We start from the raw sequence: 27,991 nt of genomic DNA, 5'->3' as shown, positions 1-27,991 counted from the left end.
AATAATATTCCCTTTTGCTGTTTTTTTTCCCAAGGTGGATGACCTCACATTTTCCGACATTGTATTCCATCTGCCAAACCTTAGCCCATTCGCTTAACCTATCTAAATCTCTTTGCAGCCTCTCTGTGTCCTCTACACAACCCGCTTTCCCACTAATCTTTGTGTCATCTGCAAATGTTGTTACACTACACTCTGTCCCCTCTTCCAGGTCATCTATGTATATTGTAAACAGTTGTGGTCCCAGCACCGATCCCTGTGGCACACCACTAACCACAGATTTCCAACCCGAAAAGGACCCATTTATCCCGACTCTCTGCTTTCTGTTCGCCAGCCAATTCTCTATCCATGCTAATACATTTCCTCTGACTCCATGTACCTTTATCTTCTGCAGTAACCTTTTGTGTGGTACCTTATCGAATGCCTTTTGGAAATCTAAATACACCACATCCATCGGTACACCTCTATCCACCATGCTTGTTATATCCTCAAAGAATTCCAGTAAATTAGTTAAACATGATTTCCCTTTCATGAATCCATGCTGCGTCTGCTTGATTGCACTATTCCTATCTAGATGTCCCGCTATTTCTTCCTTAATGATAGCTTCAAGCATTTTCCCCACTACAGCTGTTAAACTAACCGGCCTATAGTTACCTGCCTTTTGTCTGCCCCCTTTTTTAAACAGAGGCGTTACATTAGCTGCTTTCCAATCCGATGGTAAATACATAACACTTACCCAGTGAGAGTCAGTGTGTGTGGGACCCGTACCCCAGTGAGAGTCAGTGCCATCATGAAAGTTAGGGGAAAGATGGACAGGCGAGGAATAAGAGACTAGTTTTGTGTGACGTGGTTTATTTTGATACCGTTTCTTCTGAATATACAAAAACGAACATAATTTAATATCTGTAACTATGTACAATTATTGACAGTAATTACACTCGAGATTGTCGGCAGGAAACAGTCATTGACACCCCACACCCGCTCCGTATCTGCTGCTTCGCATCGAGTCAGTTCCACATCCAGATTTCCGGCTTTAAACCAGAGTCAGGTTTGAATGTCCTGCTTAAGTTCGCAGCGCAGGGCATCAGAGATCAGGATCACATCCCCTTCGAATCTCCACTTTTCTCTCCCTCGGTCCTCTGCAGAATTTCCGGCACATTCCGTGCTGGAGCGAGCAGCACCGACCATTGAACGATTGGGAGGCGGAGGGTCTGAAATCCCAGAAGGGAGATCGATTTTTCCCGGGTCGGAGCGGTGGGGAGAGGGGGAGGGAGACAATTTCCCGCGGGAGAGCTCGGTGGTCAAGTGTCCCGGTCGGCAGGGGTCAGGTTCCTGGGACACGGCTCCATGGTGACACCAACTCCCACACCGCTGCGTTCGGTGGGCATCGTGCTCACCTCCGTCCACTCGTTCTTCTCGGGCTCGTAATGTTCCACACTATCCAGAAATCCCTTCTGATTGAAGCCTCCTGCACGTTCGGGGGGAGAAATTATTTTAAATGTTAATTGTTTAGAAGCTAAATTTGAGACAATGCCAGTGGCAAGCTGCCAAAACACCATCCAAACCGATCCGGAGTCTGGAGTCCCGCAGACTGGGGAGGGAATGTTACCGGCAGAGAGAGAGGCCATTCGGCCCTTCGTGTCTGTGCAGCTCTTTGCTGGAGCATCCCAAACTAATCCCATTGCCCCGTTCTCTCCCCATAGCCCTGTATCAATCCCCAAACTAATCCCATTGCCCCGTTCTCTCCCCATAGCCCTGTATCAATCCCCAAACTAATCCCATTGCCCAGTTCTCTCCCCATAGCCCTGTATCAATCCCCAAACTAATCCCACTGCCCCGCTCTCTCGCCAAAGCCCTGTGTCAATCCCAAACTGATCTCACTGCCCCTCTCTCTCGCCAAAGCCCTGTGTCAATCCCAAACTGATCTCACTGCCCCGCTCCCTTCTCACAGTCCTGTATCAATCCCATTGCCCCACTTTCTCCCCATAGCCCTGTGTTAATCCCACACTGATCCCACTGCCCCGTTCTCTCCCCTGCCTCATGTGAATCCACTTTACCCTCAATAGACGTACTGGTTCTGCCTCAACCACTTCATGTGGCAAAACATTCCTTGCTCCATCAATTCTCTGTGGTAATGAAGTTGCTCACAACCTTCCTTCTCTCTCTCTCTCTCTCTTTTAAACCAATATCTGCTGGTCACCAAAAGGAGGATTTTAAAATGTGATGGGTTTTTAAAACCTTTATTCTCTCCTCTCAGCCTTCGCTGCAATGGTGAAAACGCTCCCCGTATCTCAAGTCTCTTCTCATATCTACACTGCACTAAAATTTATCATTATTGTTTTTTATCTGGCTTTATTTACTTATGTCAGTTGTGGCTCAGTGGATAACATTCTCGCCAGAGTCTGAAGGTTGTGGATTTTAGTCCCACTCCAGAGACTTGAGCACAAAAACTTAGGCTGACACTCGCAGTGCAGTACTGAGGGAGCGCCGCACTGTCGGAGGGGCAGTGCTGAGGGAGCGCCGCACTGTCGGAGGGGCAGTGCTGAGGGAGCGCCGCACTGTCGGAGGGGCAGTGCTGAGGGAGCGCCGCACTGTCGGAGGGGCAGTGCTGAGGGAGCGCCGCACTGTCGGAGGGGCAGTGCTGAGGGAGCGCCGCACTGTCGGAGGGGCAGTGCTGAGGGAGCGCCGCACTGTCGGAGGGGCAGTGCTGAGGGAGCGCCGCTCTTTCCACTGCTTGCGTTTGATTTCTGCATGCTCTCGGCGATGAGACTCGAGGTGCTCAGCGCCCTCCCGGATGCTCTTCCTCCACTTAGGGCGATCTTTGGCCATAGACTCCCAGGTGTCAGTGGGGATGTTGCACTTTATCAGGGAGGCTTTGAAGGTGTCCTTGTAATATTTACTCTGCCTACCTTTGGCTCATTTGCATGAAGGAGTTCCGAGTAGAGCACTTGCTTTGGGAGTCTCGTGTCTGGCATGCGAACTATGTGGCCCACCCAGCGGAGCTGATCAAGTGTGGTCAGTGCTTCAATGCTGGGGATGTTAACCTGGTCGAGGACACTGATGTTGGTGCGTCTGTCCTCCCAGGGGATTTGCAGGATCTTGCGGAGACATCATTGGTGGTATTTCTCCAGCGACTTGATGCGTCTACTGTACATGGTACATGTCTCTGAGCCATTCAGGAGGGCGGGTATCACTACAGCCCTGTAGACCATGAGCTTGGTGGCAGATTTGAGGGCCTGGTCTTCGAACACTCTTTTTCTCAGGCGGCCGAAGGCTGCACTGGCGCACTGGAGGCCGTGTTGAATCTCGTGGTCAATGTCCGCTCTTGTTGATAAGAGGCTCCCGGGGTATGGGAAATGGTCCACGTTGTCCAGGGCCGTGCCGTGGATCTTGATGACTGGGGGGCAGTGCTGTGTGACGAGGACAGGCTGGTGGAGGACCTTTGTCTTACGGATGTTTAGTGTAAGGCCCATGCTTTCGTACGGCTCAGTAAATACATTGACTATGACTTCTCATTAAACTGCACTTCAGATTGCACCTCTGCAACAAACAGTAGAAGCTCTACTATTAGATTTTTACAACCCCCAGAGATCTCCTCCAATCCTGGCCTCGTGCCCATCCCAGATTTCCATCACTCCACCATCGGTGGCCGTGCCTTCAGCTGCCTGGGCCCCAAGCTCTGGAACTCCCTCCCCAAACCGCTCCGCCTATCTATCCTCTAAGATGCTCCTTAAAACCTACCTCTTTGACCCAGCTTTTGGTCACCTGTCCTGATATCCTCAGCTCTGGTGAAAGGTCATCGAGCTGAAGCATTAACTCAGTCTCTCTCTCTCCAGACACCGCCTGACCGCTGGGTGCTTCCAGCATTTCCTGGTTTTATTTCAGATTTTCAACATCCGCAGTGTTTTGCTTTTGCGCTAATATCTCCGGATGTGGCTCGGTGTCAAATTTTGTTTGATAATCGCTCCTGTGAAGCGCCTCGGGACATTTTACTAAGTTTATGAAGCCATAGTGATGAGCCAGGGTTCCCGCTGCCATTCACTGTCTCTGGAGCCAAGTAAAGTGCCTGTTGCAAGCCCCGCCGAGGATTATCCACAGCATGGTGCTATCACAGCATACACGTGGGGCTGGGCAGGAGGACAATTTGGATTGCGTTTCATTCACTCACCGTTCCTCTAGCTGTGGGCCGGCCCCACCTCCCGCACCTCCCCAACGTGAGTCTACAGAACACAGGGTGCATCGCAGCAAAGTCTGACCCCGCCCTCACCCAACATTCGGACTCAGGCACTTACCCGCCAAGGTCACTGATAATGGGTAGGGGTGCAGGCTATGCAGGGACGGGGGGGCGGAGCTACGCAGGGACGGGGGGGGGGCGGAGCTACGCAGGGACGGGGGGGGGCGGAGCTACGCAGGGACGGGGGGGGCGCGGAGCTACGCAGGGACGGGGGGGGCGCGGAGCTACGCAGGGACGGGGGTGCAGGCTACGCAGGGACGGGGGGCGCAGCTACGCAGGGACGGGGGCGGAGCTACGCAGGGACGGGGGGGGCGGAGCTACGCAGGGACGGGGCGGAGCTACGCAGGGACGGGGGGGCGGAGCTACGCAGGGGCGGGGGGGGGCGGGCTACGCAGGGACGGGGACGGGGGCGGGCGGGCTACGCAGGAATGGGGGGTGTGAGCTATTCAGGAACAGGGGGGCACGGGCGATATTTGGCTGTTTTGTTCCCCTCCCAAACTCAGGGATTGGGCACTGAGGCCAACAGTGTCCCCACTCCTGCACCGGTACGATCAGCAACACAGCCCAGTGCCATTGCCTCCCTCGGCAATCGGGGGCGGTGCATTTACCGTCCGGGGGGGGGCGATCCCATCACCTCCCACAGTCCTTACCCAGTGCGTAGAGTTTGCCCTGATACGCAGTCACTCCCATCGCACTGCGACTGTGCTTCATACTGGCCACACACTCCCATTTATCGGCCTCGATGCTGTACCGCTCAACCGAGGAAAGCTGCTGCCTTCCATCGTAACCCCCGGCAACGTAGATATAATGGTCCAACGCAGCAACGCCTGAGGAGAGACCAACACAGATCAGCGACGGTATATAACCCGCACCCCTACCCCGGTATAACCTGCACCCCTACCCCGGTATAACCCGCACCCCTACCCCGCTATAACCCGCACCCCTACCCCGCCATAACCCGCACCCTACCCCGCTATAACCCGCACCCCTACCCCGCTATAACCCGCACCCCTACCCCGGTATTACCCGCACCCCTACCCCGGAATTACCCGCACCCCTACCCCGGAATAACCCGCACCCCTACCCCGGTATAACACGCACCCCTACCCCGGTATAACACGCACCCCTACCCCGGAATTACCCGCACCCCTACCCCGGAATTACCTGCACCCCTACCCCGGCATAACCCGCACCCCTACCCCGCTATAACCCGCACCCCTACCCCGGTATAACCCGCACCCCTACCCCGGTATAACCCGCACCCCTACCCCGGTATAACACGCACCCCTACCCCGGTATAACACGCACCCCTACCCCGGTATAACACGCACCCCTACCCCGGTATAACACGCACCCCTACCCCGCTATAACCCGCACCCCTACCCCGGTATAACCCGCACCCCTACCCCGGTATAACCCGCACCCCTACCCCGGTATAACCCGCACCCCTACCCCGCTATAACCCGCACCCCTACCCCGCTATAACCCGCACCCCTACCCCGCTATAACCCGCACCCCTACCCCGCTATAACCCGCACCCCTACCCTGGCATAACCCGCACTATAAATGTTGCTTGGAAACGCTCCTATGAGCGCATGGGATGTTTTACTACAGTAAAGGCGCTAGATAAATGCAAACTGTTGCTTTAGCAGAGCAGTTTAAAATTATGAAGAAACAGGACGAAGTAGACCTAAACTGACTGTTTTCAGTGATTCCAGAACAAGAGGACGTCGATTTAAGATTAAATGTACATAGGAGCAAGAGGAGGGCTCTCAGCCCCTCGAGCCTGCTCCGCCATATTCTATTGGATCGCGGCTGATCGTATCTTAACTCCATTTGCCGCCTTTGCTCCACACCCCCCGATACCCAATAAAAATCTACTGATCTCAATCTTGTAAATCTCAATTAACCCCCAGCATCCACAGCCTTGGAGAGGGGCGGGGGGGAGAATTCCAGATTCCCACGACCCTGTGTGTGAAGAAGTGCTTGTCGAAATCACCTCTCAATGGCCTGGCTCTAATTTTAATCATGGCCCCTTGTCCTGAGCTAGCCTAGTCTGCAACCTGTCCTCGTGGCCCGGGTATCATCCTGGTGAACCTGCGCTGCTCCCCCTCCCAGTTCGATATATCCTCCCAGAGGGGCGGGGCCCCACGCCTGGACGCAGTTACTGCACAGGGCTCTGTAACATCACTTCCAGCCCCTCAACATAAAGGCCAACATTTCATTGACTTTTGTACTGGTCCAAAATGTCATCGCCTTCATGAAAAGGGTGGGGGGGGGGGGTGGGGGAGATAACTGGGAGGAGTGGGGGAGGGAGGTAGGTAACTGAGGGGGGGAGGTTACCTGGGGGGAGGAAGGTAACTGGAGTAAGGGCGGGGGAGGTAAGGGGGAATGGGGGGTAGGGGAGGTAACTGGGGGGGGGGGGAGGTAACGGGGGGAGGAGGGGGAGGGGGGAAGGGGAGGGGGGAAGGGAAGGTAACGGGGGGGAGGTGGGGAAGGGGAGGTAACGGGGGGGGGGGGAGAGAAGGGGAGGTAACGGGGGGAGGTAACGGGGGGGAGGTGGGGAAGGAGAGGTAACGGGGGGGGGGGGAAGGGGAGGTAATGGGGGGGAGGTGGGGAAGGGGAGGTAACGGGGGGAGGTGGGAAGGGGAGGTAACGGGGGGGGTGAGGTAACGGGGGGGAGGAGGGGGAGGTAACGGGGGGGGGGGAGGGGAGGGGGGGAAGGGAAGGTAACGGGGGGAGGTGGGGAAGGGGAGGTAACGGGGGGGGGGGAGAGAAGGGGAGGTAACGGGGGGGGAGGTGGGGAAGGGGAGGTAACGGGGGGGGAGGTGGGGGAAGGGGAGGTAACGGGGGGGGGGGGGAGAAGGGGAGGTAACGGGGGGAGGTGGGGAAGGGGGAAGGGGGGGGGAGAAGGGGAGGTAACGGGGGGGTGAGGGGCGGGGAGGGGAGGTAACCGGTGGGGGGGGAGAAGGGGAGGTAACGGGGGGGGGGAGAAGGGGAGGTACCGGGGGGGGGGGAGAAGGGGAGGTAACGGGGGGGGGGAGAAGGGGAGGTAACGGGGGGGGGGGAGAAGGGGAGGTAACGGTGGGGTGAGGGGGGGAGGGGGAGGTGGGAGGTAACTGGGGGGAGGGGGGAATCACTACAGGGGATGCCCTGTAATTGCCCCGGATTCTCTGCCGCTGCACTCACCTGCCCCGCTACGAATGGTGCCCATCGGGGCGATGAAATGCCACGCATCCTGCTCGGGCCGGTAACACTCCACGCTGTTCAAACGGTTGGTCCCATCGAACCCGCCGACAGCGTACAACAGTCCGTTCCACACCGTCACCCCCGCACCAATCCGACACTCCCCCATCGGAGCCACCATCTTCCACTGGTTCGTTTCCGGGTCGTATCTACGGATGAAACGGCGAGGGACTGAAAACACGGCGGAAAGGGTCACCTCGCCTCGAACCTTTGCCGCTAACCCCGTCCGTAAATTACTCGCTCGCCCATCCGCTCTGTTAACACTGCCCCTCGTACGTCAGCCTATTCCCGCCAGGCGGTTGTGAGGGGATTAAACCCCCGCTGACCCCACCCCACCCCCCCCACCCCCGCCCCAGCCCCCTCCACGGTCACTCACCTCTCGGCCGTTTGGTGATGCAAGGCCCCCCAGGAACCCCCGACGGCGTAAATGATTCCGTCGATGACCCCGACTCCCACCCGGTTCCTGGGCACGTTCATCGGTGCCCGTTGAGTCCACCGGTTGGTCATCGGGTTGTAGCAGTCCAGGGCGCCCGTGTCCACGTTCTCGTCGCGCGAGTTATTCCGGCCGCCCGCCACGTAGAACAGCCCCAGTACCACGCAGCAGCCCGTCCCACTGCGGGGCACCGGCATGTCTGCCAGCTGCAGCCAGAGCCCGGTCCGGGGGCTGAAGGCCTCCATGTACGGCACCGAATGGCTGAGGTACCCGCCCGCCACGTAGACCAGCTGGTTCCCCCGCTGCTTGACCGGGGGCAGCGGCTTGCGGAGGTACATCTCCTGGAAGATCTTGGAGAGGAAGTCCCGGCAGGTGTTGGCCTTGTTGAGGATCGGGCACTTCTGCAGCTGGTGCTTGAGGAAGTGCAGCGGCAGTGCGTAGATGTGGAGAGCGTTGAGCAGCGCGTGGAAGTACTGGGCTCGGCCCTCCAGGTCCCACAGCACCCACTCCATGCAGGCCTTGTACACGTCGGTCTCGCACAGCACATTCAGCCCGTCCTGGCTGATCAGATCCAAGAGCTGGCAGTGAGTCAGGTTAAAGAATTCCTCCTCCTTCGTCACCTGATGGAGACAAAGCAGAGCTGAGGAGTGAGCCTGGAACAGCGGCTGGTGTGGGGGGAGGGGGGCATGGGCAGGCGGGGGAGGGGGGCGCACAGGGGGGAGGGGGCGCACGGTCAGGCGGGGGAGGGGGCGCACGGTCAGGCGGGGGAGGGGGGCGCACGGTCAGGCGGGGGAGGGGGGCGCACGGTCAGGCGGGGGAGGGGGCGCACGGTCAGACGAGGGAGGGGGGAGGGGGCACGCGGGGGGAGGGGACGCACGGGCAGGCGAGGGAGGGGGGCGCACGGGGGGGGAGGGGGCGCACGGTCAGGCGGGGGAGGGGGGCGCACGGGGTGGAGGGGGCGCACGGTCAGGCGAGGGAGGGGGGCGCACGGGGAGGGGAGGGGGCACGCGGGGGGGAGGGGCCGCACGGGCAGGCGAGGGAGGGGGGAGCACGGGGGGGGAGGGGGCACACGGTCAGGCGGGGGAGGGGGGAGCACGGGGGGAGGGGTTGCACGGGGGGGGGAGGGGCCGCACGGTCAGGCGAGGGAGGGGGGCGCACGGGGGGGGGAGGAGTCACACGGGGGGAGGGGCCGCACAGGCAGGCGAGGGGGGGGGGGCGCACGGGGGGGGGAGGGGGCACGCGGGTAGGCGAGGGAGGGGGGAGCACGGGGGGAAGGGGGCACGGGGGGGGGGGGGAGGGGCCGCACGGTCAGGCGAGGGAGGGGGGGCGCACGGGGAGGAGGGGGCGCACAGTCAGGCGAGGGAGGTGGGAGCACGGGGGGGGAGGGGTCGCACGGGGGGGGGGAGGGAGGCGGGAGCACGGGGGGGGAGGGGGCACACGGGGGGGAGGGGCCGCACGGTCAGGCGAGGGAGGGGGGAGCACGGGGGGGGAGGGGTGCACGGGGGGGGGGAGGGGCCGCACGGTCAGACGAGGGAGGGGGGAGCACGGGGGGAGGGGGCGCACGGTCAGGCGAGGGAGGGGGGCGCACGGGGGGGGAGGAGCCGCACGGTCAGGCAAGGGAGGGGGCGCACGGGGGGAGGGGGCGCACAGTCAGGCGAAGGAGGGGGGAGCACGGGCAGGCGAGGAGGGGTGGGGCAGGGAGCGAGGGAACAGAAGGCACAGTGAAAATGAGACAAGTGCAAATGTAGAGAGTGCACAGACCAGCGAGAGACAGAGTTGTTGTTGTGAATATGGACTTTCAAAGGGCGTTTGTTAAAGTGCCACATAATAGACTTGTTAGCAAAATTAAAGCCCGTGGGATTAAAGGAACAGTGGCAGTTTGGATACATAATTGGTTGAGGGACAGGAAGCAGAGAGTAATGGTGAACGGTTGTTTCTCAGACTGAGGGAGGTATACAGTGGTGTATCCCAGGGTCGGTATCGAGACCACTGCTCTTTCTGATCTATATTAATGACCTGGATTTGGGTATATAGGACATAATTTCAAACTTTGCACCGGACATGAAACTGAGAATTAACTTGCATTTATATAGCGCCTTTAATGTAGTAAAATGTCCCAAGGCGCTTCAGAGGAGCAATTATCAGACGCAATTTGATACCGAGCCACATAAGGAGATACTAGGGCAGATGACCAAAAGCTTAGACAAACAGGTAGGTTTTAAGGAACTTTAAAAGGAGGAGAGAGAGGTGGAGAGGTTTAGGGAGGGAGTTCCAGAGCTTTGGGCCCAGGCAGCTGACGGCCGTAGAGAATTGGAGGAGCGCAGAGATCTCGGGGGGGTTGTGGGCTGGAGGAGATTACAGAGATAGGGAGGGGCGAGGCCACGGAGGGATTTGAAAACAAGGATGAAAAGTTTGAAATCGAGGCGTTGCTTAACCAAATAAAGAAAAATAAGGGAAGCTTATGTCATATAGCAACGGCTAAATACTGTAGAATCTTTGGGGGCATATAGATTAGCTCACAGGTAAAATTAAAAAGGATATTAGGAATGCTAAAAGAGAGCATGAAAAATTCTTGGCAATTACAATTAAGGAAATCGCAAAGATGTTCTATAAATATATTAAGAGCAAGAGGATAATTAAAGAAAGGGTAGGGCCTATTAGAGACCATGAGGTAAGCTGTTTCAGAGGACAGTTAAGAGTCAACCACATTGCTGTGGGTCTGGAGTCACATATCGGCCAGACCGGGTAAGGGCGACAGATTTCCTTCCCTAAAGGGACATTAGTGAACCAGTTGGTTTTACACTAATCCGGTAGTTTCATGGTCACTGCTACTGATACTAGCTTTTTATTCCAGATTTTTAAAAATGTAACTAACTGAATTTAAATTCCTCCAGCGGCCCTGGTGGGATTTGAACTCATGTTGATTCCAGAGATGAGGGGGAGGAACGATTGAGTAGGTTGGGCCTCTACTCATTGGAATTCAGAAGAATGAGAGGTGATCTTATCGAAACGTATAAGATTATGAGGGGACTTGACAAGGTGGATGCAGAGAGGATGTTTCCACTGATGGGGGAGACTAGAACTCGGGGGCACGATCTTAGAATAAGGGGCCACCCATTTAAAACAGATGAGGAGGAATTTCTTCTCTCAGAGGGTTGTAAATCTGTGGAATTCGCTGCCTCAGAGAGCTGTGGAAGCTGGGACAATGAATAAATTTAAGACAGAAATAGACAGTTTCTTAAACGATAAGGGGATAAGGGGTTATGGGGAGCGGGCGGGGAAGTGGACCCGAGTCCATGATCGTATGAAATGGCGGAGCAGGCTTGAGGGGCCATATGGCCTACTCCTGCTCCTTTTCTTATGTTCCTATGTCCCCAGATCATTAGTCCAGGCCCCAGGATTACTGGTCCAGAAACAGAACCCCCATACCCAGATTACCTCGGTGAAGTGTATGTTGATGAATTCCTTGGCTCTCTGGCGGAGCTCAGGACAACCATACTGCTCGGCGAAGTGGCAGATGCCGATGGCGTTGGCCGAGTCCAGGTTCTTGACCAGGAAGTGGGAGCAGGCGCCGACCACGCCCTCCACCTGGTACATGGTGCTGGCCTGCAGCAGCTGGAGCACACCCTGCTCGCACACCGACACCCGGGCGGTGTAGGCGAACTCGATCAGCCGCTCCATGGCCCTGGGGTGGATGCCCTCGAGCCGTATCTCGGCCGCCTGGCGCTCCCGCAGGTTGCTGGTGAACATGGCCCTGAAGACGGGGCTGCAGGCCGACAGCACCACCCGGTGAGCCACAAACACCTGCTCCTTGCCGCCGTGGGCCACTCGCAGGGTCACGTCACACAGTTGCCTCTCCCGGCGTAGTTCCTGCATGACGCCCAGGGCCTGGGGCGGCTGGCTCTCGATGGTGTAATCCAGGTAACCCTGGCCCTTCAAGGCCGGAGCGATTACCGCCGCAAAGTTAACCGGCCCGTTGGCCTCTCGTCTCCCGGAGCAGGACATTCCTCTGGTCCCGGGGGTCTTCCTGCTCCCCCGCCTCTTTCGGGAGCGGCTGCTTGTGGAGGGTTTCTGCCGCCGAGTGACTGGTCACAGCCTGGGATCACCGCCCGGTTGATAAACACGCCCGTGTCGGCTCCATCCTCCTCCCTCTCTCGGGCCTAACCTTGCAACGTTGGCCGCTTAGCCGCTACTCTTCCCTCTCGCTGTTTCTGGGAGCGAGAGTGTTCCTCACGGGTACCGCGGTGTCTGTGCCCCGCGACCGAGGGGGGGGGAAAGTGCAATCGCTTCAGGATACAGTGGACAATCCCGCAGGATTACAAGTGCCGCTCAGTGACAGGCAATCCAGCGACGAGGCACCAAACCCCAGCGACTGGCTCCAAACCCGATCGGAGACCAGAGTTACATCACAGTCTAGTGCTCTCGTCCCCCCGCTGACCGGACCACCGCAGAGTCTGTGCAGTGTTGTGGATCGTTAAACTGACGGCGGCGTTTGGCGTGCGTTGCGGTAAATGGCAGTGAAGAGAGATTGTGGGCAGGCTGCCCTCCCACACGCTTCCTGTTCACCCTCGGCTGCGAATAGGATGGTGATGGGCAGCAGGCAGAAGATCTGACCAACCCGAGCACCAGGAACACGCAATCCAAGACAGGGAATCACTGTGGAGAGAGACAGTTATATAATTATCAAGCCATCACTGGCAACACAGCATTAATAACACAGTCAGTGCTGGGACACTCAGTCCTGTTATACACACAGTCAGTGCTGGGACACTCAGTCCTGTTATACACACAGTCAGTGCTGGGACACTCAGTCCTGTTATACACACAGTGCTGGGACACTCAGTCCTGTTATACACACAGTCAGTGCTGGGACACTCAGTCCTGTTATACACACAGTGCTGGGACACTCAGTCCTGTTATACACACAGTGCTGGGACACTCAGTCCTGTTATACACACTGTGCTGGGACACTCAGTCCTGTTATACACACAGTGCTGGGACACTCAGTCCTGTTATACACACAGTGCTGGGACACTCAGTCCTGTTATACACACAGTGCTGGGACCCGCAGTCCTGTTACACACACAGTGCTGGGACACTCAGTCCTGTTATACACACAGTGCTGGGACACTCAGTCCTGTTATACACACAGTGCTGGGACACTCAGTCCTGTTATACACACTGTGCTGGGTCATAGAAACATAGACATAGAAACATAGAAAATAGGTGCAGGAGTAGGCCATTCGGCCCTTCTAGCCTGCACCGCCATTCAATGAGTTCATGGCTGAACATGCAACTGCAGTACCCCATTCCTGCTTTCTCACCATACCCCTTGATTCCCTTAGCAGTAAGGACTTCATCTAACTCCTTTTTGAATATATTTAGTGAATTGGCCTCAACAACTTTCTGTGGTAGAGAATTCCACAGGTTCACCACTCTCTGGGTGAAGAAATTCCTCCTCATCTCAGTCCTAAATGGCTTCCCCCTTATCCTTAGACTGTGTCCCCTGGTTCTGGACTTCCCCAACATTGGGAACATTCTTCCTGCATCTAACCTGTCTAACCCCATCAGAATTTTAAACGTTTCTATGAGGTCCCCTCTCATTCTTCTGAACTCCAGTGAATACAAGCCCAGTTGATCCAGTCTTTCTTGATAGGTCAGTCCCACCATCCCGGGAATCAGTCTGGTGAACCTTCGCTGCACTCCCTCAATAGCAAGAATGTCCTTCCTCAGGTTAGGAGACCAAAACTGTACACAGTACTCCAGGTGTGGCCTCACCAAGGCCCTGTACAACTGTAGCAACACCTCCCTGCCCCTGTACTCAAATCCCCTCGCTATGAAGGCCAACATGCCATTTGCTTTCTTAACCGCCTGCTGTACCTGCATGCCAACCTTCAATGACTGATGTACCATGACACCCAGGTCTCTTTGCACCTCCCCTTTTCCTAATCTGTCACCATTCAGATAATAGTCTGTCTCTCTGTTTTTACCACCAAAGTGGATAACCTCACATTTATCCACATTATACTTCATCTGCCTTGCATTTGCCCACTCACCTAACCTATCCAAGTCGCTCTGCAGCCTCATAGCATCCTCCTCGCAGCTCACACTGCCACCTAACTTAGTGTCATCCGCAAATTTGGAGATACTACATTTAATCCCCTCGTCTAAATCATTAATGTACAATGTAAACAGCTGGGGCCCCAGCACAGAACCTTGCGGTACCCCACTAGTCACTGCCTGCCATTCTGAAAAGTACCCATTTACTCCTACTCTTTGCTTCCTGTCTGACAACCAGTTCTCAATCCATGTCAGCACACTACCCCCAATCCCATGTGCTTTAACTTTGCACATTAATCTCTTGTGTGGGACCTTGTCGAAAGCCTTCTGAAAGTCCAAATATACCACATCAACTGGTTCTCCCTTGTCCACTCTACTGGAAATATCCTCAAAAAATTCCAGAAGATTTGTCAAGCATGATTTCCCTTTCACAAATCCATGCTGACATGGACCTATCATATCACCTCTTTCCAAATGCACTGCTATGACATCCTTAATAATTGATTCCATCATTTTACCCACTACCGATGTCAGGCTGACCGGTCTATAATTCCCTGTTTTCTCTCTCCCTCCTTTTTTAAAAAGTGGGGTTACATTGGCTACCCTCCACTCCATAGGAACTGATCCAGAGTCAATGGAATGTTGGAAAATGACTGTCAATGCATCCACTATTTCCAAGGCCACCTCAAGTACTCTGGGATGCAGTCCATCAGGCCCTGGGGATTTATCGGCCTTCAATCCCATCAATTTCCCCAACACAATTTCCCGACTAATAAGGATTTCCCTCAGTTCCTCCTCCTTACTAGACCCTCCGACCCCTTTTATATCCGGAAGGTTGTTTGTGTCCTCCTCAGTGAATACCAAACCAAAGTACTTGTTCAATTGGTCCGCCATTTCTTTGTTCCCCGTTATGACTTCCCGATTCTGACTGCAGGGGACCTACGTTTGTCTTTACTAACCTTTTTCTCTTTACATATCTATAGAAACTTTTGCAATCCGTCTTAATGTTCCCTGCAAGCTTCTTCTCGTACTCCATTTTCCCTGCCCTAATCAAACCCTTTGTCCTCCTCTGCTGAGTTCTAAATTTCTCCCAGTCCCCGGGTTCGCTGCTATTTCTGGCCAATTTGTATGCCACTTCCTTGGCTTTAATACTATCCCTGATTTCCCTTGATAGCCACGGTTGAGCCACCTTCCCTTTTTTATTTTTACGCCAGACAGGAATGTACAATTGTTGTAGTTCATCCATGCGGTCTCTAAATGTCTGCCATTGCCCATCCATAGTCAACCCCTTCAGTATCATTTGCCAATCTATCCTAGCCAATTCACGCCTCATACCTTCAAAGTTACCCTTCTTTAAGTTCTGGACCATGGTCTCTGAATTAACTGTTTCATTCTCCATCCTAATGCAGAATGCCACCATATTATGGTCACTCTTCCTCAAGGGGCCTCGCACAACGAGATTGCTAATTAATCCTCTCTCATTACACAACACCCAGTCTAAGATGGCCTCCCCCCTAGTTGGTTCCTCGACATATTGGTCTAAAAAACCATCCCTTATGCACTCCAGGAAATCCTCCTCCACCGTATTGCTTCCAGTTTGGTTAACCCAATCTATGTGCATATTAAAGTCACCCATTATAACTGCTGCACCTTTATTGCACGCACCCCTAATTTCATGTTTGATGCCCTCCCCAACATCACTACTACTGTTTGGAGGTCTGTACACAACTCCCACTAATGTTTTTTGCCCTTTGGAATTCTGCAGCTCTACCCATATAGATTCCACATCATCCAAGCTAATGTCCTTCCGAACTATTTCCTTAATTTGCTCCTTAACCAGCAATGCTACCCCACCTCCTTTTCCTTTTATTCTATCTTTCCTGAATGTTGAATACCCCTGGATGTTGAGTTCCCAGCCCTGATCATCCTGGAGCCACGTCTCCGTAATCCCAATCACATCATATTTGTTAACATCTATTTGTGCAGTTAATTCATCCACCTTGCATTAAGACACAAAGCCTTCAGGCTTGTTTTTTTAACACCCTTTGTCCTTTTAGAATTTTGCTGTACAGTGGCCCTTTTTGTTCTTTGCCTTGGGTTTCTCTGCCCTCCACTTTTCCTCATCTCCTTTCTGTCTTTTGCTTTTGCCTCCTTTTTGTTTCCCTCTGTCTCCCTGCATTGGTTCCCATTCCCCTGCCATATTAGTTTAAATCCTCCCCAACAGCACTAGCAAACACTCCCCCTAGGACATTGGTTCCGGTCCTGCCCAGGTGCAGACCGTCCAGTTTGTACTGGTCCCACCTCCCCCAGAACCGGTTCCAATGCCCCAGGAATTTGAATCCCTCCCTGCTGCACCACTGCTCAAGCCACGTATTCACTCAGTCCTGTTATACACACAGTGCTGGGACACTCAGTCCTGCTATACACACAGTCTGGGACACTCAGTCCTGGTATACACACAGTCTGGGACACTCAGTCCTGGTATACACACAGTCGGTGCTGGGACACTTAGTCCTGGTATACACACAGTCTGGGACACTCAGTCCTGTTATGCACACAGTCAGTGTTGGGACATTCAGTCCTGTTATCCATGTAATATATATAGCTCCACCCAGTGGACTACTGTGGCATTGCAGTCATTGCTGTTTACAACAATAAAAAGGGAGCAGGTCACTTGATAGGCTTCCTGACGTTATCAGCCATCTTAAAGCCTGTGTGTTTGTGAAGTCGTACCGAAAAAATATCATTGGCGACGAAGGATAGGATAATCGGATAACCTAGCTGAAATGTTTGTTGGTGGATGATTCAGCCAACTGACAGTGAGACTTTGAGACCTTCTCTGTTTTGATTAACAGCTAAAAATCCAAGGTAAATTACAAGCACACTTGGCAGAACTGCCAGAGTCCAGATGGCCACGCCTATGGGAATAATAAGGCGCTTGAGGGAGTTTCAACGTGACCATGGAAATTTTGGAGCATATGTGGAGTGGCTAGAAATGTTTTTCACTGCAAATATTATCATCGAAGTCCCCGATTATGAAAACCGTAATCGAGTGGTGTTGGAAAGAAAACGGGCTATTTTCTTAACTGAAGCAGGGCCCGAGGTGTATGACACCCTGAAAAATTTGCTTGTGCTTGTCAAGCCAAAGGACACATCACATAAACAGAATCAGCACTACAGTCCTGAGCCCTTGGAAATTGCTGGAAGTTATCATTTCGGAATACGAGATCAGTTAACCGACATAAGTATCAGTGAGTACATTGTAGCATTAAAAAAAGCTATCTATTCCTGTAATGTCGGAAACTTTCAGGACCGAGCACTGTGTGACCGCTTTGTTTGTGGGATGAAAAATAATGCGATAAGAAAGTTATTGACAACTCCTAACTTGACTTTTGATTTAGCATGTCAGACAGCTATGTCAATGAACAATATTCACGAGAATTTCATACTATTTTCAGTCGTCAGACAACCGAGGTGCATCGACTGCAGGTTAAAAGTAAAAGGCAGTTGACCCCAAGGTCTCAGCAACTGACCAAGGTAACAGAGCATTGAAGTCCTGCTATCGGTGCCTGGGACAACACATTGTTCAAAGTTGTCGATATGTGACGGCAGAGTGTTCCTTCTGCAGGCAAACTGAGCATCTTGCGAAGGCATGCCGACTGAAGAGTAAACCAACTTTCAAAGCGATAAGTAGAAATTCCCAGAGACTACATAGCATGGAAGAAAAACAACAGGATGAGGAGGTTTTAGAGCTACACAACATCAGGAGCACGAGGGTAACTAACAGCGATTCGAAAAGTATCATAATCCACATAGATGTTGCAGGAGCCAAGATACCCATGGAAATCGACATAGGTGCATCTGCGAGCGTAGTCCCGGAATAGCTGTACCTCGACAAATTGCGTGATTTCCCGTTGTAGAAATCCAAGGTAGAGCTGTGAGAACATTCCTGTGATCGGTCGTATCACCGTACCGGGGAAGTACAAGGATCAATTTCAGAGCCTCTTAGTAGTGGCAGGAGACAAGCCTGCCTTACTAGGTAGAAATTGGTTGGGATCACTGCAGCTGGATTGGAGTGAGATTTTTCATGTTGAAACAATATTTGCATCAAAGGATGATGTCATCAAGAAGTATCCGAAGGTGTTCTGCGAAACAGGCATTCCGATCCAAGGCTTCAAGGCGTGTGTCAGGGTACAGAAGGACGCTAGACCGGTTTACTGCATGCCACATCCCATACGATGTGCACTCAAGGAGAAAGTTGAGCAAGGACTCAAAAGACTAGAACTCAAAAGACTAGAAACTGAGAACATTATCTCCAAGATAGATCTACGCAATTGGGCTACACCCATTGTTGATGTACCCAAGTCTGATGGTAAGGTAAGGTTGTGTGATGATTATAAAGTAACCGTAAACCAGGTTCTAGAGGGTAATGTCCCCAATACATTGCCAAATGTAGAAGATTTGTTCACAACACTGACATGTGGTAAGATCTTCTCAAAGTTGGATCTTACGAATGCCTACTTACAACTTGAACTAGATGAGGAGCCCAAGTCATGCTTGGCTATAAATACTCATCTAGGCCTGTATCAATTTAATAGGCTACTATTTGGAGTGTCTTCCGCCCCGGCTATATTCCAAGGGGTGATGAACCAGATTTTGCAAGGTATTGAAGGGGTAGTATGTTATTTAGATGACATACTAATTTCAGCACCAAATAGGCAAATTCATAATAACATATTGAATGAAGTCCTCAAACAGCTAGAGAAGCACAGAGTACGAGTGTCTGCTCGCAAGTGTGAGTTATTTCAAAACTCAGTGGAGTACTTAGGGTACAGAGTAGACAAAGGTGATTTACATCCAACCAAGGGAACGTTGGATGCAATCAGAAATGCACCCACTCCCAAGAATGTCACTGAACTTGGATCATTTTGGGGTCTTTTGAACTATTATGGGAAGTTCCTACCAAATTTGGTTACAGTGCTACATCCACTGAATGAACTATTGAAAAAACAGGTCCATTGGAAGTGGTCAAAAGAATGCGACACAGCATTCAAGGAGTGTAAAAGCCAGTTGGTAGAGAGTACCATGTTAGGTCACTATGACATATCTAAGGAGATCAAGCTAGCATGCGATGCCTCTCCATATGGAGTTGGGGCAGTGATCTCATGTACTACATAGTGGGGAGGAGAGACCAATTGCTTTAGCTTCATGCACTCAGTGCCAGTGAGAGTAATTATGCACAAATCAAAAGGGAAGCTTTAGCATTAATTTTTGGGGTCAAGAAGTTCCACAAAAACTTGTATGGTCGTAAGTTTACCATCATTACGGACCATAAGCCCCTAACAGCAATCCTCCATCCAAAGTCCCCAGTTCCAACATTAACTGCAGCCCGAATGCAGAGATGGGCTTTGATTTTGTCAGCATATACATATGATATTGAATACAGATGATCAGCTGATCACAGTAATGCTGATGCTATGTCTAGATTACCTTCCCCATCACAAGTTACACCCGATAGGGAAGAAGGTTTTTATTTTTCATACGTTGATGAACTGCCAGTCACAGCTGAAGAGATTGATAGAGCAACCAAACGTGACCCAGTGATGTCAAAGGTGTATGATTATATTGCAAATGGATGGCCAAACCAGGTAACAGACAAAGATATTCATCCATTCTTCATTCGTAGGAATGAATTATCAGTCGATAAAGATTGTATCATGTGGGATGCAGGAATGGTTATACCAAATAAATTCAGGTCCAAATTATTGGGAGATCTTCATGACCAGCACCTGGGAATATGCTTGACCAAGAGTTTTGCAGTTACTTATGGTGGTCAGGTCTAGATAAAGATATAGAGTACATCGTGAGTCAGTGTACGACATGTCAATCGGTAAGCAAGTAACCACCACCAGTACCATTACAGCCATGGAAATGGCCTCCCAGGGTGTGGCAAAGGCTACATATCGATTTTGCTGAGTTAGAAGGATAACAATTGTTCATTGTGATTGATAGCCATTCGAAGTGGGTCGAAGTGTTTCCTGCGGAAAATAAGTAAAACATTAGACATTTTGTGAAGATTATTTTCTTCATTGGCCTCCCAGAAGAAATTGTTTGATAATGGACCACAATTTTGTTCAGAAGAATTTGCAGTTTACCAGCAAAAATGGTGTGAAACATACCAAAGTTCCACCATACCACCCTGCTTCAAATGGTGCAACAGAGCGTACAGTACAAATTATAAAATGTGCCCTCAAACAGATGTTGGATCCAAATCCAAAGAAACGACATTGTCATTGGATCACAAATTGCTAATTTTCTAATTACGTATCGTAATACTCCTCATACAACTACTGGTAGAACACAAGCAGAGTTGTTTCTCAAACGACAGCCACGAGCCAGATTCTCATTGTTAAAGCCAAACTTGGCACAGTCCGTAAAAGAGAAACAATTAAGACAGAAAGAGAATCATGATAGAGGTAGAGTAAAAGAGAGAAGTGTGAAATTAAATCAGAAGGTGAGAGTAAAGAACCATCACCATAAATGGTTAAAGTGGTTACCAGGAAGAGTTGTGAAGATATGTGGTCCTCGCACATATTTGGTCAAGATGTTTGGTCATGGACAGGTTAGGTTTGTTCACATTGATCATATTTTACCTATAGACGTGGAAGGAGTTGAAGGTGGGAATGATTCAATTATTTCTGACTCATCAAATAGTCTTATTACAAGTACAGTACCAGTAGCAAATCCTACATCCAATGTACTGGAAACAAGTCCAAGAGAAAGTCAGAATTTAAGTCTGAGTCCGAGTCAGGCAGACAAACAGTCTGAAGTTGTAGAGAGTTCAAAGGTAAATCAAGGGCATCCCATGGAAGAAAACTTTCCTCAGGATCAGCCTCGAATGAGTCTAAGTTTAATACCATGTTTGGAAGGTTCTGTTTCGAAACAGAAAACAAGTGGTTAAGCTTGATTTGTAAATATGGCAAAATAAGTCCATATCTTTTATTATGTATAACCATGCAAGTTATGTATGATGATTGTTTGTTATAATTACTTGCTCATTAAGGAGGGAGAAGTGTAATATTCACCAAGTGGACTACTGTGGCATTGCAGCCACTGCTGTTTACAACAATAAAGGAACAAGTCACATGACTGGCTTCCTGAAGTTATCAGCCATCTTACAGCCTGTGTTTTTGAGATGTCGTACTGAAAACATAATAGAAGGCATACAGAATGCTTGCCTTTATTAGTCGAGGCAGAGAATATAAGAGCAGGTGGGTTATGCTTGAACTGTATAAAACACTGGTTAGGCCACAGCTGGAGTACTGTGTGCCGTTCTGGTCACCCCATTACAGGAAGGACGTGATTGCACTGGAGAGGGTACAGGGAAGATTTACGAGGATGTTGCCGGGAGTGGAGAATCTTAGCTACGAGGACAGATCGGATAGGCTGGGTTTGTTTTCCTTGGAACAGAGGAGGCCGAGGGGAGACCTCATTGAGGTGTATAAAATTATGAGGGCCGAGATAGAGTGGATAGAAAGGGCCTATTTCCATTAGCAGAGGGGTCAACAACCAGGGGGCATAAATTTAAAGTAATTGGTAGAAGGTTTAGAGGGGATTTGAGGGGAAATTTCTTCACGCAGAGGGTGGTGGGGGTCTGGAACTCACTGCCTGAAAGGGTGGTAGAGGCAGAAACCCTCACCACATTTAAAAAGTATTTGGATGTGTACTTGAAGTGCTGTAACCTGCAGGGTTACGAACCTAGAGCTGGAAAGTGGGATTAGGCCTCTTGTTGGCCGGCGCGGACACGATGGGCCAAAATGGCCTCCTTCTGTGCTGTAAACTTCTATGATTCTATGATCAGTAGCGCAGAATTGTCATAGTGAATGGAGAGCCAAAGACTGGGCAGTCGGGATTTCATAAGTGCAGTTGAGAGAGAGTTGAGAGAGTTTTTAGTGCACTCCCTGTGTAGCAACACCCTGTCTGGTTATCAATGACTTTAACAGACTCATGGCTCAGCGGGTAGCACACTCTCGCCTCGGAGTCGGAGGGTTGTGGGTTCAAGCCCCACTCCAGAGACTTGAGCCCATAATCCAGGCTGATACTCCCATTGAAGTACTGAAGCAGTGCTGCATTGCCGGAGGTGCCGTCTTTCAGATGAGACATTAAACCGAGGCTCCGTCTGCTCGCTCTCAAGTGGACGTAAAAGATCCCATGGCATTATTTCTAAGAGGAGCAGTGGAGTTCTCCCCGGTGTCCTGGGGCCAATATTTATCCCTCAATCAACATCACTAAAAACAAATGATCTGGTGATTATCACATCGCTGTGTGGCTGCCACGTTTCCTACATTACAATACGGACTACTTTTCAAAAAGTACTTCATTGGCTGTAAAGCGCATGGGGACATCTGGTGGTCGTGAAAGGCGCTATAGAAATGCAAGTCTTTCTTTGTTTTCTGTCTGGTGGCTGGAATTAACCGACAGGGAGCCCGTTTTATATTTACACAACGAGGGCCGAAACATTGAAGTAACAAAGTTTGTATGCGTGCATACACATCTCAACTCAGGGTATCGCACGATGAATAATTCCTATTTTTAGAAAGGAGTCTCGTTTTGTTTTTCCACCACAGGCGTCTCCCTCCCCAGTTTATTGTTTCACACCACGAAGGTCACATGATCAGTCTAATAAAAGCGAGTAAGTGTTTTTTTTTGATTAGTCATTGCCTGTCAGCGACAATGGATCTCGGACAGGAATTAACCCTTTCAACAATGCCTCTGAGTCTGGGCAAAACCTGACAGACTCAGTGGGGCTGTTCAGTCCAGTAGAACAGGGTTGCAACTAACATTATTCCATGGAGTACGGGTTCCACACACACTGACTCTCACTGGGGCACGGGTCCCACACACACTGATTCTCACTGGGGCACGGGTCCCACACACACTGACTCTCACTGGGGTATGGGTCCCACAGACACTGACTCTCACTGGGGTACGGGTCCCACACACACTGACCCTCACTGGGGTACGGGTTCCACACACACTGACTCTCACTGGGGTACAGGTCCCACACACACCGACTTTCACTGGGGTACGGGTCCCACAGACACTGACTCTCACTGGGGTACAGGTCCCACACACACACTGACCCTCACTGGGGTACAGGTCCCACACACACTGACTCTCACTGGGGCACGGGTCCCACACACACTGACTCTCACTGGGGCACGGGTTACCCACTCCAGATACTTTACATTACATCGGATATACGGCACAGAAACAGGGCCCAACCAGTCCATGCCGGCGTTTATACTCCACTCAAGCCTCCTCTCATCTTTCCTCATCCAAATCTATCAGCATAACCCTCTATTCCCTTCTCCCTTATATGCTTGTCTAGCCTCCCCCTAAATGCATCGATACTATTCGCTTCAACCTCTCCCTGTGGCAGCGAGTTCCACATTCTCACCGCTCTTTGGATAAAGAAGTTTCTCCTGAATTCCCCATTGGATTTCCTGGTGACTATCTTATATTGATGGCCTCTAGTTATGCTCTTCCCCACAAGTGGAAACACTCTCTCTGTAGCCACTCGATCAAAACCTTTCATCATTTTAAAACCTCTATTAGGTCACCTCTCAGCCTTGTTTTTTTTCTAAAAAAAAAGAGAAAAGAGACCCAGCCTGTTCATCCTTTCCTGATATGAAAACCCTCACATTTCTGGTATCATCCTTGCAAAGCTTCTCTGAACCCTTTCCAGTGTCTCTATATCCTTTTTATAACATGGTAACCAGAACTGTAAGCAAGTGTGGTCTAATCAAGGTTTGATACACATTCAGCATAACTTCCCTATTTTTCAATTCTATACCTCGAGAAATAAACCCTTGAGTGCATACCTAAGCTGACACTCCCACTGACACTAAGGGAGCGCTGCACTGTTGGAGGGGCAGGACTGAGGGAGTGCCGGACTGTCAGTACTGAGGGAGCGCCACACTGTTGGACGGGCAGTACTGAGGGAGTGCCGCACTGTCGGAGGGGCAGTGCTGAGGGAGTGCTGCACTGTCGGAGGGGCAGTGCTGAGGGAGTGCTGCACTGTCGGAGGGGCAGTGCTGAGGGAGTGCTGCACTGTCGGAGGGGCAGTGCTGAGGGAGTGCTGCACTGTCGGAGGGGCAGTGCTGAGGGAGTGCTGCACTGTCGGAGGGGCAGTGCTGAGGGAGTGCTGCACTGTCGGAGGGGCAGTGCTGAGGGAGTGCTGCACTGTCGGAGGGGCAGTGCTGAGGGAGTGCTGCACTGTCGGAGGGGCAGTGCTGAGGGAGTGCTGCACTGTCGGAGGGGCAGTGCTGAGGGAGTGCTGCACTGTCGGAGGGGCAGTGCTGAGGGAGTGCTGCACTGTCGGAGGGACCGTCTTTCAGATGAAACGTTAGACCGAAACCTTGCCTACCCTTTCGGGTGGACGTAAAAGATTCCATGCCACTATGTCTAAGAGCAGCAGGGGAGTTTTCCCTGGTGTCATGGGCCAATATTTATCCCTGAATCAACATCACTAAAAAAGATTACCTGATTTTTATCTCATTTCTGTTTTGTGGGAGCTTACTATGCACAAATTGGCTGCCATGTTTTCTACATTACACACTTTGGGGCATCCGGAGGACATGAAAGGTGCTATAGAAATGCAATTTCTTTCTTTCTTAAAGCAACAAATAGTTAACAGTCAGCCGGTAAAAGTTTGGTCCCAGTTAACGAGAGAGTTGTAGAAACAACGCCATCAGTTAAGTTTCTTGGATTGGTTTTCATTTTGGATCTTTAGAAAAACACTGTCCGAATGCTTCCCCGGGTAGTTACCGTGCATCTCCGCGGCCTGTCTAACTGAGTGGCATCTTCCCACCACATCTGTTGCAACTAGTCCACAACTGGACACATCCGAGCTCATCGGAAGCATCCGATTCTTGCACCCACCCCCATAAAAACTCTGATATACAGTCATGCCTTTGAGAAGTCAGTCTGCAAGATAAGCGCTTTTTCAAATGCGTGGGAGTGTTGGGGGAATCCGGTGTGCAAATCCAACGGCAATAAACAATTCCTTTGTCCAAGCAGGACTTGCTATCAATTACTCAGCAGTTGAAGAAACACGAGTCAACCTGGGAAAATCTGCTTGACCAACACAAGAGTTCTTTGAGGGCAGGGGTCATTGGAGTCAGAATCTAGGCTGACACTCCAGTGTACATCCTCAGGACATCCCATAAGAAATAGGAGCAGGTGGAGTCCGTACAGCCCCTCGAGCCTGCTCCGCCATTCACTATCACGGCTGAACTTCTACATTAACTCCACTTTCCTGCCCGATCCTCATATCCCTTGATTCCCTCAGTGCCCAAAAATCTATCGATCTCTGTCTTGAATATAGTCAACGACAGATCTCTGGGGTAGAGATTTTCAAAGATTCACAACCGTCTGAGTGAAGAAATGTCTCCTCATCTCAGTTCTAAATGGCCGACTCCTTATCCTGAGACTGTGACCCTTGGTTCTCGACTCTCCAGCCCAGGGGAAACATCCTCCCTGCATCTACCCTGTCAAGCCCTCTCAGAATCTTATACTTTTCAATTAGATCATTTCTCATTCTTCTAAACTCCAGAGAATATAGGCCCAATCTACTCAATCTCTCCTCATAGGACATCCCTCACATCCCAGGAATCAGTCTAGTGAACCTCTAAGGCAAGTATATCCTTCCTTAGGTACGGAGACCAAAACTGTGCTCCAGGTATAGTCTCACCAGGGCCCTGTACAATTGTAGCAAGACTTCCTTACTCTTGTACTCCAAACCCTTGCAATAAAGGCCAACATATCATTTATTTTCCTAATTGCTTGCTGTACCTGCATGCTAACTTTTGGTGATTTGTGTACAAGGACCCCCAAATCCCTCTGAACACCAACATTTACTAGTCCCAAAGTGCTTCATAGCCAATGAAATACTCATCAAAGTGTAGTCATTGCTGTAATGTAGGAAACACGGCAGCCAATTTGTACACAACAAGATCCCACAAACAGCAATGTGATAATGACGAGATCATCTGTTTTAGTGATGATGGTTGAAAGATAAATATTGGCCAGGACACCGAGGTGAACTCCCCTGCTCTTCTTTGAAATAATGCCATGGAATCTTTTACGTCCACCTGTGGGAGCAGACGGGGCCTCGGTTTAACATATCATCCCGAAAGACAGCCCCTCCAACAGTATAACGCTCCCTCAGTACAGCCCCTCCCATAGTGCAGCCAATCCTCTATCCATGCTAATATATTACCCCCAACCACATGAACTTTTATCTTGTGCAGTAACCTTTTATGTGACACCTTATGAAATGCCTTCTGGAAATCCAAATACACCACATCCACTGGTTCCCCCTTCCTTATCCACCCTAATCGTTACATCCTCAAAGAACTCTAGCAAATTTGTCAAACATGATTTCTCTTTCATAAAACCATGCGGACTCTGCTTGATTGAATTATGCTTTTCCAAATGTCCCACTACTGCTTCCTTAATAATGGATTCCAGCATTTTCCCAATGACAGATGTTAGGCTAATGGTCTATAGTTTCCTGCTTTTTGTCTGCCTCCTTTTTTAAATATGGGTGTTACATTTGCGGTTTTCCCAATCCGCTGGGACCACCCCAGAATCCAGGGAATTTTGGTAGATTACAACCAATGCATCCACTATCTCTGCAGCCACTTATTTTAAGACCCTAGGATATAAGCCGTCAGGTCCAGGGGACTTGTCCGCCTTTAGTCTTATTATTTTACCGAATACTACTTCTTTAGTGATAGTGATTGTATCCTCCGTCTCTATAGCACCTTGATTATCTATCGTGAAGACCAATACAAAATATTTGTTCAACATATTTGCCATTTCCCTGTTCATTATTAATTCCCCAGTCTCATCCTCTAGGGGACCAACATTTACTTTAGCCACTCTTTTCCTTTTTATGTACCTGTAGAAACTCTTACTCTCTGTTTTTATATTTCGTGCTAGTTTACTTTCATTTGTACTCCAGTCCCTAATCCAGGCCGACCCTCCCAGTGCTGAGAGCACGCTGCCCTGTCAGAGGTGCCGTCCTTTGGATGAGATGTTAAAATGAAGCCCCAGGTGGATGTAAAAGATCCCAGGGCACTATTTCAAAGGAAAAGCAGGGGAGTTCTCCCCGGTGTCCTGGCCAATATTTATCCCTCAACTAATATCACCATAACAGATTATCTGGTCATTATCACATTGCTGTTTGTTGGGAGCTTGCTGTGCGCATATTGGCTGCCGCGTTTCCCACAGTACAACAGTGACTACACTCCAAAAAATACTTCATTGGCTGTAAAGCGCTTTGCGACGTCCTGAGAACATGAAAGGCGTCATAGAAATTCAAGTCCTTTCTTTCATACCTGCAAACCTAGGAGGGAAATGCCACAATTCCTCTCGTGTCTCGCTGACTCTCTGGATTAAGTCCCAACGGCACCTTCCACTCCCTCTCCCGGAGAGCATGTTCTCCCCGGGTGAGTCCAGTGTGTCGGCGGCTATTCGACCGTGGCGGGCGTCACAGCGAGTCGGGATCCTGCTCCCCGCCCAACATCCACCCACACAGACAACACACAGGCACCGTCACAGCAGTCAGATCCAGGAACAGGGAACCCGGGCTGAATTTTACAACCAAACTTCAGTCCTGCACCAGCTCCCCGGTTGGCAATCTCCGGCTAGCCACACAGCAGGCCCCGAAGCTGGGACTCACTGACTTGGCCCTGGCCGGAGAGGAAATGCCCCCAGCCCCCCACACACGGCTCAAGAATCTATTTGGAGCCTGTGGACTGGCTACAGAAAGAGAGAACTCAGCCAACGCGGAGAGTCTTCACTCTCTCAAACCACACATGTGCGGGGACAAGGAGGCTGGGGGAACGGATTGATCGATCACTCACTCACCGAGCTCCCCGCCCGCCGCTGCTGCTCCTTCCAGCCGCGCTGACTGTGACTGTGCTGCCACACACAGCCGATCTGCCCAAGCT

The 27,991-nt window shown here is 51.2% G+C and overlaps 1 protein-coding gene across 1 annotated transcript; it reads right to left on the bottom strand.

Moving 5' to 3' along the window:
* Nucleotides 1–852: 852 nt before the first annotated feature.
* Nucleotides 853–27,991, bottom strand: LOC139229113 (kelch-like ECH-associated protein 1A). Its single transcript, XM_070860774.1, has 6 exons — nt 27,909–27,991; nt 11,349–12,566; nt 7,854–8,530; nt 7,421–7,626; nt 4,882–5,058; nt 853–1,465 (listed from the first exon to the last, which is right to left on the bottom strand). Exons 2-6 carry the CDS (start codon nt 11,913–11,915, stop codon nt 1,299–1,301), a joined length of 1,794 nt encoding a protein of 597 aa, XP_070716875.1. The 5' UTR covers nt 11,916–12,566; nt 27,909–27,991; the 3' UTR covers nt 853–1,298.

The sequence above is a fragment of the Pristiophorus japonicus genome, chromosome 18 (assembly GCF_044704955.1).
Source record: "Pristiophorus japonicus isolate sPriJap1 chromosome 18, sPriJap1.hap1, whole genome shotgun sequence".
Taxonomy (NCBI): Eukaryota; Metazoa; Chordata; class Chondrichthyes; family Pristiophoridae; genus Pristiophorus; species Pristiophorus japonicus.
Note: the sequence above shows the minus strand (reverse complement) of the source record. Positions and strands in the feature narration are given on the sequence as shown.

Excerpts from the sequence above, each read along its gene's own strand:
- LOC139229113 (XM_070860774.1), bottom strand. The coding sequence starts at position 11,915 with ATGTCCTGCTCCGGGAGACGAGAGGCCAACGGGCCGGTTAACTTTGCG. Across the intron at positions 8,531-11,348 it reads TCAACATACACTTCACCGAG|GTGACGAAGGAGGAGGAATT; the intron begins GTAATCTGGGTA and ends TGTCTCCATCAG. Across the intron at positions 5,059-7,420 it reads CACCATTCGTAGCGGGGCAG|GCGTTGCTGCGTTGGACCAT; the intron begins GTGAGTGCAGCG and ends GTCTCTCCTCAG.